General features: G+C 50.3%; 2 protein-coding genes across 3 annotated transcripts; both read left to right on the forward strand.

The window, feature by feature from the left end:
* Positions 1-134: 134 nt before the first annotated feature.
* Positions 135-4,827, forward strand: LRRC52 (leucine rich repeat containing 52). 2 transcript variants are annotated; one of them, XM_065672605.1, is made up of 3 exons: positions 135-703; positions 890-1,465; positions 4,543-4,827. In XM_065672605.1, the coding sequence occupies exons 1-3, from the start codon at positions 628-630 to the stop codon at positions 4,791-4,793; spliced, it is 903 nt and encodes a 300-aa protein (XP_065528677.1). In that variant the 5' UTR covers positions 135-627; the 3' UTR covers positions 4,794-4,827. The 2 variants fall into 2 exon arrangements, with proteins under 2 accessions (XP_065528677.1, XP_065528678.1); XM_065672606.1 differs by having other exon boundaries at positions 642-1,465.
* A 1,241-nt stretch (positions 4,828-6,068) lies between these two features.
* On the forward strand, positions 6,069-12,633 carry MGST3 (microsomal glutathione S-transferase 3). The gene is made up of 6 exons (XM_065674007.1): positions 6,069-6,176; positions 8,856-8,979; positions 10,049-10,122; positions 10,722-10,779; positions 11,979-12,051; positions 12,394-12,633. The coding sequence occupies exons 2-6, from the start codon at positions 8,863-8,865 to the stop codon at positions 12,501-12,503; spliced, it is 432 nt and encodes a 143-aa protein (XP_065530079.1). The 5' UTR covers positions 6,069-6,176; positions 8,856-8,862; the 3' UTR covers positions 12,504-12,633.
* The last annotated feature ends 111 nt before the right edge of the window (positions 12,634-12,744 follow it).

Genomic DNA, 12,744 nt, shown 5'->3' on the forward strand with positions numbered 1-12,744 from the left:
CTTAGTGAGGCCCCGGCGCGCGGCGGCCGTTGGCGGCTTGGGGTGGGGCCGCCGGAGGTGGTTGGCGGGAGGCATGGCGCCGGGTCCCTGCAGCCTCAGGGGCGCTGTCATGGCTGTGGCAGCCGAGGGAGCGGCCGTGGCCTCGCACCTCTCTCGCTGCGGGGCTGGGAAGGCTGCCAGCAGCCGGCTTGTGGTGCTAACCTCTGCAAGGACACCTGCCTCCGGAGGCCCTCTCCCAGGGGTGGGCAGGCAGGCAGTGGAGCAGCGTGGCCAGCCAGAGGGAACTGGGGCACCTGTGGAAAACCTGTCCTTGGTAAAAATGCTGCTGAAAAACCTCCTTAGCTACCTTCTCCCGACTCCTGAGGGGAACCAGTGCAGCACTGCACAGGGCTCTCACTTAATTAGTACCAGTCATCACCTCTTGCAGTTTGGCACCATTTGTGACAAAATTTGCACTGTTCACGCTTGTTTTGGGCAGTTTTGATGCTCTCGTCCAATGCATGTGTCCTCTGCACCTCCAGCTGAAAGCAGCACCTGCGCAGACAGCAAGGTCACAGCACTGCTCCTGAAGCTAGGCAGCTTTTGCAAGCCATTGATACAGAGGTGTCATCTGGCATCAAGTGTGATATGGAGAAGCTCCAGCCACTGTTCTGCACCAGAAACCCGGCTCAGTTTCTAGCTGGGCGCTCTGCCAAAGAGTCAGGTGAGTCCCAGACACAAAGTGCTTCCTGACAGCCTTGCAGCTAGACCACCTCCTTGGCGTGGCTGTGACAGTAAGGCAGCTTCTGCAGGGCTCCTCACAGTCCCCAAAAGGCTAAGCAGTCTGCAAGGATTTAGACCATGTCTCCTTCAGGTAGACCACGGCCCCTGAGCCTCATGTTTCTTTTAGGGATGGGGATGGCATCAGAGAGGACCAACTGCCCGAGAAGTTGTAGCTGTCAGTACCTGGAAGTGAATTGCACAGGGCAGCAGTTGCAGGAGTTCCCTGAGGCCATCCCGCTGGATACCAGGCAGCTGATTCTGGCAGCAAACAACGTCTCATACCTGCCCGCAGTGGAATTGAGCTTCCTGGCTGATTTGGTCTACCTGGACTGCAAGAAGAACCTCTTGGGGCATGACCTGGATTTCACTTTCATTGGTGTGGCCAAACTTGTCTATCTGGACCTCAGCTTCAACAGTCTCACCCAGGTCACTTTCAGCACCTTCTCACACCTCCTCAGCCTGGTGGTACTGAAGATCTCAGACAATCCCAGCCTTGTGGCCATTGAGAAGGATGCTTTTGCCAACAACACCTGGCTGAGGCACCTGGATGTGAGCCGGACAGGCTTAACATTCCTAGATACCAGCACTGTCCAAGACCTGCCCAACCTGAGGTTTCTGGGGCTCAGTAACAACCTGTGGCACTGCAACTGTTCCTTTCTGGACTTCGTCACTTGGATGACAGAGAGCAACATTCATTTTCCAGGTGAGGGCTCTGTGAACAGGACCTCTCTTCTCCCTACTGCAGATCTGTGTGGAATGGAGAGGGCCCTCTGTTCTCTTTCTCAAAACTTCAGCTCAGGTGTGTGCCACTGCCTGTCCCATCCTGTGGTGTTGCACAAAAATAAGAGCAGCTGGGTTACATGTGCTCCACCCCCAGAGTCACACTTGCTCACACCCTCAGGACAGTCAGTAAAGTGGACCCTTTAGCTAGGACACTGTTGTTGCTCTAAAATGGCTAGTTTCAGCCTCAGAAGGTGCCTGCAAGTTACAGCACCTTGTGATTGCAGTGCCAAGAACGAGAAACCCAACACTGCTCTGGGGAATAAACACTGGGAAAACTGTTACTGAATTTTCTGCCTCATCTCCTGCTCTGTTGGCTTAGTGCTGCCACAGTATCTGTGTGTGTATAACTATCAGTTAAGCCCCCTCTGCGGAAATGCTGCCTCTGTTCTGACCTGCTCAGGGCAGCCTCTCCAGCCCTGAGCTCTCATCATCCACCAGTGCTCCTTACACCTCAAACACCTTCTGCTAGCCTCTTCCCACACAATGTCCCTGGCAGGCAGACCTCATCCACACAACCTCTACAAGCAGCAATTCCACTCAATGCGGAAAACAAAGCCAGGCTGAAAGCCAGTCAACTATTCTGCTGTCATCTTTCACTGACATAGTCTCTGGGAAAAGTTTGGGTAGTGGGCAGCCAGTGAGAATTTTCCTGCTGACTTCTTATGGTGCTGTGATCACATGATCACACCCTGATCCCTGATGGCCCTTTACCATACATGAAGAGTGTAGACCATGAACTTTGCCTTAATAGCATAGCAGCTGTTATGCTAAGATAAAAAATTACAAATACTGCAACCTCCAGCTGTGAATGTGCTCCTCAGCCCTCAGGGCAGGTACATTTGACTGATTCTCTGTACCAAATGTGACCCAATGCTCAGAAGTCAGAGAAGGACATTTTGCTGTTCCCATGGGAGCTCTGGTTTGGGCCCCAGCTGACATTTCATGGTCAGAGTGAAACAGAACACAAATTGTACTCAGAAATACGTCTGTATCCTTATGGCTGGGAGGCTCCATATGGTTCCCACTATTCCTCCAGCACCTCAAAGGAAATTTGCACTCTTTTATCTTTTCCAAAATAAGAAATGTATGCATAATGCAGATGAGCATTGAGTCCCATGAGCTGCAGCAGCACAGTGCAGCTTGCTGCTGAATAAAAGCCATTTCTTGAAAAGAGTCTCTAAGACTTCTTCGCATCACCTGGGATTCCAAAATCAGCTGTTTCCCATCATACTGAGAGATTCTGCAACTGGGCCATAGACATGACTGTTTATGAGGCAAGATAATTGCCAGTTCCTTTTCCCAGGAAAACACTGGTCCCAAGGGCAAAGCCTTGTTCTGCAGCTGCAGCACATGAACTCAATTCCTCCAAACTGCCAAGGAACACAGCAGAGCACATACTGATGAAGAAAGCTTGGCTTTCAGTAATGCAGGACACAATAGAGATAGAGCAGCAAAAGAGAAATTGTTTGAGAAAGTCTGTCCATCAAGAAAGAAAGGGCCACAAAAGAGCCTAAGGAGAAAAAAGGGAAGGGCAAATGGAAGCTGATGTTAGGACAGAACCAAGTTAAGGACTTCTCTGTGTCTTATTAGATGTAGTAAGTTCCCTATAGACAGTAAAGTTTTTTATTTTCCACATGCAAGTTACAGGCAGTTATGGAACAGTATAAAGTACTGTTACTGATATTAGCAGTAAGATCAGAGATAACACACTGAACCCTGCTCCTCTCCACTGCTCCCTTTCCCTCAGGCCCATCTACCCCATGCATCAAGCAGTGACCAGCCTGTGTCTGCTCTGGGGAATGCAAAACCTGCCTGGCAAGGGGAGAGCTACAGCCAAGAGCACCCTGTACTTCCACAGCCACCAGAAGGAGATGGTGGTTTTACCATGCTCAGCCTTAGAATCATTGAATAGTTAGGGTTGGAAAGGAACTTAAGATCATCTAGTTCCAACGCCCCTGCCATGGGTAAGGACACCATGTTGGCTTTGTCCAAACGGGCCTTGAACACTGCCAGGGATGGAACATTTGCAACTTTCTTGGGCAACCCATTCCAGCGCCTCATCACCCTTACAGTAAAGAACTTCTTCCTTATATCCAATCTAAACTTCCTCTGTTTAAATTTTAACCCATTACCCCTTGTCCTATCACTACAGTCCCTAATGAATAGTCCCTCCTCAGCATTCCTATAGCCCCCCTTCAGATACTGGAAGGCTGCTATGAGGTCTCCATGCAGCCTTCTCTTTTCCAGGCTGAACAGCCCCAACTTTCTCAGCCTGTCTTCATACGGGAGGTGCTCCAGTCCCCTGATCATCCTCGTGGCCCTCCTCTGGACTTGTTCCAGCAGTCCCATGTCCTTTTTATGCTGAGGACACCAGAACTGCACACAATACTCCAGGTGAGGTCTCACAAGAGCAGAGTAGAGGGGCAGTGTCACCTCCTTTGATCTGCTGGTCAGTCTCCTTTTGATGCAGCCCAGGGTACAGCTAGCTTTCTGGGCTGCAAGTGCACACTGCTGGCTCATGTTAAGTTTCTCATGCAAACCACTAACCACTAGTTTCTCATGCCTAACTGCAAACCACTCTAATTGTCAAACGCACACAAGCCTCATTATTCCAGCATAATTTAGACTGTATCCCTTCAGAAGGTGTTTGAGATTAAAAAAACCCACACAAGTTCTCTTATATTAAAATAAAAGTGCTTAACCAGCAGAGATGAGCAGTGCAGGGACAGCAGTCTGCCACAGTGGCATAATCCAACAGGCAGTATTTTCCTATGTATGGAGGCAACACCACAAAAATCATTCAGGCAATCCGGCAGTTGTGGTTGGGCAAAGGTTTGGTAAGGATCTGCCTGTCTGGTTTTACCTCAACCATGGAGAGAGAGGGGTGTGAAATCTGTAAACACTTTTCACTCTCCTCCATCATTTTTCTGGCAGGACTCCTGTTCACTAACACTTAAGACACAGGCAAGAGTCTTGCTTCTGCTTCTCCCTCTGCAGATGCTGACAATGTCACCTGCTATACCCCAGAAAGCTTGCGTGCCCTGAAAATGCCTGCAGTGGAAGCACAGCTCCATTTCAACTGTCTGACCCAGCTGTACAAGCAAGACTACATCTTTCTGTGTCTCGCTGGCTTCTGCATATTCTTTGCCGGCACCGTGGCAGCCTGGCTGGCTGGCGTCTGTGCTGTCATCTATGAAGTCCACATTTCAAAGGGGGAGGAGGAGGAGGAAGAAGACACAGTCACTTAGGATCACCCTACAAATCCTTCTGAACTCATGGGAACTGAAGGCAGGCCCTTCCTGCCTCATTTCTCACATAATGTCCCACTTCAGTTGTTTTGTGGTTTTGGTTTTGGTTTTTTTCCTGAGGTGAAATAAAACTGCAAGAGAAGAAAGTCTGCCTCAGTTCCACTCACTGTGCTACCTCTACTTGTCTTCTTCCACTCAGACCCAGGACACTGGCAAAATGTTCATTTGGGTGGAGTGCTTGAGAGGTGTGGACAGTGCCAGGCATTTACACTTCTGCTTTAACATGAGGCCACAGAAAAGCAGGGCCATAGGGACCTGCTTGAAGAGGTATGATCTGAAACATGGGAAAGGCCCCAGCACTGTGCTCTAGCCACAGGGTTCACCAAGCCCTCCCTGGCTGGAAAGCCCAGCAGAGATTACTGGGACCGGCCTAGATAGCTTACTGGAGCCCCAGGGAATCCAAGAACTTTCTGCTGTGGAAAGGCAAGTATGTGAGCAAAGAGGTTAAATCCAGGACTTTTAGGGGCCCAGGATCCCACTGGGTCTTGCTTGCTTCCCCATTACACTGGTGACAGCGAAAGACATCATCTGTCCTCCTGCAGCCACAGCCCTTGTAGCTCCACCAGTTATGTTATGTTATGAACATTGACAGGAGTGTAAAGTTCAGCTTCAGTTTTGTATCACATATCTCAAAAACTAATGTAAAAAACATGACTTACACACACTCCAAGTATTCTTGGAAATGGCTTGTGTTTCGCTGCCAAAGTCTCATACACAGACAAGAAAAAATGGAGAAGCAAATAAGATCCTTCGTATCTCTTAATGCTGGCAATTGCCAAGGAAAGCATCTATTTACATGACCAAGTAAGTCGACTTGACATGTGAAATACTACTTCTTCATCCAGTACTAGCAGGATCTGGTGAAATAGAAAGGAAAAGCTGAAGGTTTCAGGAAGCATGGTATACTCTCTTAGGGACGTTAGACTGCGAATCAAAGCTGCAATCTTTGTCTTAGGTATAATCGGTGTGTCAAGAATGATTAGGAGCGGACACAGCAGTGCATTCCATGAAGGAATCTGTGTGCTGGGGACGCATACGCGGAACTGCCGGGTAGAACAGGTACCCCTCAGCAAACTTCATGGTGGCTTCTTGCACGGCAAAACCCTCCGCAGCGCCACGTGAACCCGCGTTAAAGTCACCTCGCACACCACAACCGAGAGCCCCACGGAGCCGGTGAGCGCCGCCCCGCGCCGCCTGCAGCAGGGGGTCGGGCTCTGCGGGGTCCCGCCTGCAGGCGGTGCCGCGGGCAGACCCGGCCCCGGCCGCCACTCCGTTTCCGCCTCCGAGCGTGCTTCGCTGGGTTCCTCCGCGCGGCGCCCCAGGGTGAGTGCGGGCCCCCGGCCCCCAGCTCGCCCCTCCAGCAGCGGGGAGCGGGCTCCGGCGGAGGGAGTGCTCCGAATGCATGCTTGTTATGGGACTGTCCTGATAGATGGCAAGAAACGTACAGCGGGCGCCGCGACCCTCCTCCCTGCCCCCGGGAACTGCCTTCGGGGGGAAGCGCCCGCAGGGTGAGCGGGATGCGGCGGGGCCTTGTCTGCACCCCGGCGTGCTCAGCTTGCTTAGAGCCTGACCCTAGCCGCGGGGCTTGCAGACTGCCTATGGGGCTAAGCCTGCGCGCTCGCCTGCTGATAGAGGGGTCGAAAGGCTCTCCTGGGTTGAGAGAAAGCCTGAGCTTTTGTCGGGTAGTCCAGGCAGAACCCAAGCGCTCGGCTGCAGGGTCCGACTTGCTGAGGTTTGCTGATTCATAGTAACTGTAGTGTTATGGCGAACTTGATCTCCTTGATCTGGAGTAAAAGCATCCCCAGGAGCAATTCAGCTACAGCTCCTGGACAGTGCTGTGTCATGCTCCAGAATCTCTTGGTCGTGTGGCTCTGGCCTGAAGCATCCCTGCATGGAAGATACAAATTCAGTCTTATGTGCCATGCCAGTGCTTGTCAGCAGAGTACTTGCAACTGCAGACAAAGGCTGCTGAAATGCTCGAGGGACCAGAATCCAGAAACATGCACTAGGCATGCAGTCAGAGAGAGGGTTAAAGTCCTGTTGACTTTAGAGTTCTTAATGCAGCTCCAAATTACTAGAGCAAAGGTTTCAGGTGCAGCTTTATACCAACAGGGTAAGAGTAGCAACTTTATAATACACCTGGCTTAATGCTTGCTATGGCCTTTGCTGCAAAGACAAAACTTCGTACTATAATTTAGCACTGTGAAGATAAAGTGCTTGGTTCTTGCTGGCGGGCAGGTGTTCTCCACCAGCCTTGTAATTTGGAAGGAGAAATGTGACCGTCAACTTACTGTATTGAGTAGGAATGTGTTCTGTTTCCAGTGTGTCATCTGTCAGGTGCTGACCTCTATTACATGTGGGTTCATTTGACTTTTCTTCGTTACTTTAGGATTTCAATGTTCTTATTGATAATTGTGTATCAGACTTCATGTGGACAAAGCTAGCTGTTGTCTTCATCTTGCTCTATTGGTAATAATCCCTTTGCAAATGAGAAATAAAACCCTCTGATTCCTAAGATCCCTTGGAGGGGAGGGGGGCCAGCGCTGCTGCAGTAGGAAGGCTGTTTGCACCGGTTCCATGAGGCGGCCCATTTTTCCCCGCACTGACAGTTTGTGCTGTTGGGATAGCGCAGGAGACACCAAAAGCTCCTTATACCATGGAGGCACTAGATGAAAATAGGCATCAGCTGGGTTTGGCTGGGAGAGGGAATCATCTCCATGCTGGAGAGAGGTCTCTGCTGTTTTCTGCTGTGTTCATCATGCAGCACTGTCTTGGGTCACACAGACAGACAAGATCTGAGGTTTGGGATTGTGCAAGAGGACCCATGGCAGATGGTTATGGAGAAGGACCCTTGTGCTCACTTTCAGCCAGGGAGTGTCCAGGGCGCTTGGTGTTGAGCAGCTCCCAGCAGCGCAGGCTGGACCAGCAGAATGGGCAGCAGGAAGGAGGGAGAAGCATGTAACAAAGCCTTGCTGCAGGGCAGCGTGGCAGAGGCTGCTGGATGCACCTTGTGCTCCACGCTTCTGTCTAAGGCCTGCACAAGGAAGTGCAGAACCATTAAATGAAAACCACATGGGCCCTGGCATCTCTTGGCTGGCAGACTTGCTTGTGCAGATGTTGGTAAATGCCAGCAGCTGCACGTTGTTGCAGGCTGTTCACTGACTTGTGACCTTGAGAGGGTCCCTTGAAGCCATGGGGCTGAGCATCATTCATCTGGCCAGTGCCTCTTTACCAGAAAGGTTTGGTGGATATTGCTATTGTGGTGGGGTTTATTATTGTGTTACTGTTGACCTTAGCGGTACAAACTATTCATGTAGCCCAGCTCCTTTCAGCTCAGGGGATTTCTGAGCCAGTGTGTGTTTGTTTGTATTACAATTCCCAACTTACCTCTTATTCCCAGAGCTTGCCTGTTTTTTCCTTGAGTTTATGAAAACTGCCTGCATTGGCAGCATCCCTCAGCAGGGAGTTCCACAGGTCTGCTTTTCACTGCATGAAACAGCACCTCTTTTGGGTTTTTTTAGGTCTATTTCCTGACTTCATATGGTAGCCCCTAGCCCTGGTGTTGAAGTGATTGTGAACAATCAGTTCCCATCCACCTCTCCAGAGCGTCTGGGCGGGCACAGCACAGGCAGTGTCAGTGAGTTGATAGGACTTAGCCAGCCACAGCCAGAGCTGATGGAACCTACTGTTGGCTGTAGTCATGCTTTGAGCCAGAGACAGAACTCAGGTGCTCCATACACCACCTCCCACCAACACTTACGCCATTTTAAGGGTTACTTGACAGGAATTGTTCAGAGAGCCCTTGGTTTGTGCTGCTTAATAGCCAGCAGGCACCAAGAAAAAATTCCTCAAGTCACTGTTTCTGTTTTCCTTCAGCCAGTCTCCGTGCTGGGAGGTCTTGGGTCCGTATTCAGCAAGTCATCCACACACATACCTGCATGTATTGAGCTGACACTTCTCCAGTCACACCCTGAAATAGTAACAAGCTCTCTTCTCTGACAGCACCAGCATGGCTGTTCTCTCCAAGGAGTATGGCTACGTCATCCTGACAGGGGCTGCCAGCTTCTTCTTGGTCATGCACCTTGCGGTGAAAGTGGCCAAGGCTCGCAAGAAGTACAATGTGGAGGTGAGTGCTCAGGCTGAGGGAACAGGAAGGTTGGAGCCAGTCTGCAGGGGATGTTGCAGACAAGCTAGGTGACACCTTGCTTGTTTTGGGTGATTTGCCAGCATCTCCTGCCCCACCACATGGATATAGAAGGGGAGCCACCATTCTGTCTTTCCAGACTAGAGCAGATGGCACGACAGAGCTTGGGGTTTGGGACATGAGGTGATTGCCACCAAGCCAATATAGCTGGAAGCACAAGGCTTTGAGCTTGGAATCACTGATGAACAAGAAACTGCACATCCCCTTTTCCTCTGCAAAGAAGGCTGATGCAGCATTTGGGCAAAGGGATAATAGTGGAAAAAAAGTGACTGGAAGGTTTCTCAAACTCGGGGTCATGTGAGCCCTATCATAAGAAGTCTTCCAAAGTGACCTTCCCTCAGCATCCATTGAGGAGCCTTTGAGCTTGGCAGGGCTGTGGGATAGGTGGGGGCAGGCAGTCCTGTCCATGAGTCAGGATGATGGCATGCGGAGGCTTCTGTGCCACTTGGCTCCAGCACAAATGCTCCTTTATGGGGAGTCACAAGCAGGGGTGGGCACAAGGTCAGCCCTGGGCATGTGCTGCAGGCCATGGTGCCTGTTGGGGTGACACCTCTCCTACTGCATGAAGTCAGGGTTACAGCAAATGTGTCCTCCCAGGGCTGTGCCTCAGTGATGGGCTGTTGCCAGCTCCTCAGGGGAGATGCGGGGGCACGTCTTTGGTAAGGGTGCTTTGTTCTCCTCTCCAGAGATGGGATTTAAACAGGGAGGTCACACAATGCCTGGCTATCTTCTGTGCAAAGCAGGGGACAGTTATGTTGCTCAGGGAGCTCAAGAAGCAGCCTGGGGCAAGCAATTTCAACAAAGCATTTGCGGGATGCAGGGCAGGAGACAGGCTCTAACCTGCCAGTGCAGGTCAGTCCTGCAAGCAGTCAGGGAGCACTGGGCTTTCCAGGGAGAGGTGCGGCAGGGCTTGCTCCATTGCTAGAGAACAGGCTCCTGAGCCCAGACTGCACTTGCTCATATTTTGCTGCTACTTTATTCTTTTTGGCAGTATCCAATCATGTACAGCACAGACCCTGAACATGGGCGTATGTTCAACTGCATCCAGCGAGCGCACCAGAACACGTAAGTAACATGTATGCATGCAGGCCTTGGAAATAGCCCATATTGTGGAGCAGGCCCTACAGCTAGAGACTCGCTGCTGCCAAATGCTTAGGTTCATCCTCAGTGCTTGAGGAAGACACACTGCTGTGTAACACTTAGCAGTAAGGCCATGCTGGCTCTTTACCATGTCTTAAACCATGAGACGGGGCTGTGAAGCAGCCTCCTCTTCCCAGTGTCTGGCTTTTTGCCATGGGGGGATCTAGACACTAAAAATCTTGTTTCTGGAGAGTCTGTCTGGGGGCTGCTGATCTGTTGTGCTGTCCAGGTCTCCCTGGGGATAGGCCTAAGTTGTCCACCCAGCTATGCTAGACCAGGAAGTAACAACTCCTAGGTTAGCTGATGGTAAGTAGTATTTAGCAGGGGCTTAGGGCACAGAAAATCTGTGCATGCCCAGATTTCTTCTTTCCTCCATCTGTGGCCGCAGCATCAAGCATGGAGTCTTGTAACAGTCAGGCCCAACAGAGACCTTGGCAGGTGATGCTCACAGCTTGTGCATTTCTGGAGTTTGCTCTTTGTAAGCAACTTGAGCACAAACATAACCTCCTTGCTTTTATTTTCAGGTTGGAAGTTTACCCTGTCTTCCTGTTCTTTTTAGCCACCGATGGAGTCTTTCACCCAGTAAGTGACACTGCAGTGCAGGTCTGCATGACTGAACTTTGCTCTTGTTCTGTGACTTGGGAAGGGTGTGAGGCAGCAGGCAGCTTCGCTGGCCACATCATTCTTCACAGCTGTGCCCCTTTTGAAAATGTAGTTGTAGAGGTCTTGTGCAGAGAAATCACAAGTATTTAATAAACTTGTTCCTGCTACTCTTTCCTACACCTAAGGCTGCCTTGTTGTACAAATTTGATGTTGGCAACTCGACTGTTGCAGGTGATGTTAAAACTTAAACAGGGGAAGTTTAGATTGGATATAAGAAGTTCTTCACTGTAAGGGTGGTGAGGCACTGGAATGGGCTGCCCAGGGAGGTTGTGAGTGCTCCATCCCTGGCAGTGTTCAAGGCCAGGGATTGTTTTTACCAAGGCCTGCAGGGTCCTGCTGGGCTTACATTAGTGCTACTCAGCACCTGGTTGTGTGGGTGACAAGAATGCCTTTTCCCCCATCTAAACACACTTTCATGAGTTTTATCTGATAAGAATAGATGGGGAACACTGATCTTCCCACTCACTGCCACCACCAAAAGAGGTGTGTGAAGGATCAAAAAAAGCCTGGATTATTTTTCACTGAAAGATGTAGACAACTCAGGAAGAGGCAGGCATGTGGGAGAGACCAAAATCAGTAGCTCTTTCTTTGCCACCAAGAGACAAATCAGGTCCTTCTTGAATATTTCTTTTCAGAGAGGGAAAGAAGTAGCATAGGCAAATCTGACAAACCAGAGTCACATTGCAGCAAGCTCCAAGTGGAAACTTGTAACACCCAAAACAGAAAAATGTGTGCATCTCCTGTAGGCACTGAAGTGGGGCTTGGGACAACAGCTGCCTCCAAGATCCTGGCACTTGCTCATTAACTGGACAGTGCTGCTGCCTGTACAACTTAGCCATGTCTTGCTTGGGAGGAGCTGTGCTGCAAGAGCAAGGCTCAGCAGCACATTGCATGCTCTCTCCCCAAAGGAGTCATGAAAGTGCCTCCTCCTATACAAAACTCAATCTATCGCACTGCATCAGTCACCCACCTCCCCCTTGCTGACTCCCAGCTGTCCTAGCAAGGTCAGGATCTTTGCTGCAATTGCTGGTTACTTCTTTGAAGCAGGGCTGCTAGAACACCTAAGCACAAGCAAGCAGCGTGTCTCCAAAACCTTAATGCTTCTCCTTTCTCTCTAGCGGATTGCCACAGGGCTTGGCCTCACCTGGATCGTTGGAAGACTCCTTTATGCCTATGGTTACTACACAGGAGGTAGGTCTTTAGTCTGCAGCACACAGCAGGTGCTTCGAAACTCAAGGCTCCTGCAGTGGCCTCAGAGCTTTTTACTCCAGCTCACATCAAAGAGGCAGCATAAAGCTTCCTGTCAGGGTATGGAGAACAAGGTGCAGGTCCACAGGCTGCTAATGCTGAAGTATGCTCTTCCTACTGATGGGAAGAGTACTAGTCTAATAATAGTGCAGACTGATGGTAGGTACATGGCTTGAGCTGGTGCCTGCTGTCTTGAGTTCCTGCTTCCTCTTTAATTTTCAGTATGGGCTGTTCCTCCAGTGACGGGCTGCTGAACTGACCAAACATGTCGTCTTCTATTTTCAGAACCGAAAAACAGAAGCAGAGGGGCCATTGGTTCACTTGCACTCATTGGGATGGTGGGCACAGGCGTGTATTCAGCCTTCCAGCACCTCGGCTGGATCAGCAAGAACTAGCTGACATCATAATGGCTACCTGGGAAATTAAAGGGATTTTCAGTTTGTTTTCTTGTAGAACATTTCCTAGTTTTTGTTGGGGTTCTTTTTGCCTTTCCTCATTCAATAAAATGAAGTTGTCAATTCTGTATTTTCATTCTAAAGATACAGAGGGTTTTCTTAAGAAGTCTGCAGAATGCCAGAACAACTCTGGTTTTGTAGACGCACAGAAATCTGCCCGTCACACAGAGATGTTCTAGCT

This window comes from Lathamus discolor, chromosome 3 (assembly GCF_037157495.1).
Source record: "Lathamus discolor isolate bLatDis1 chromosome 3, bLatDis1.hap1, whole genome shotgun sequence".
Classification (NCBI taxonomy): Eukaryota; Metazoa; Chordata; class Aves; order Psittaciformes; family Psittacidae; genus Lathamus; species Lathamus discolor.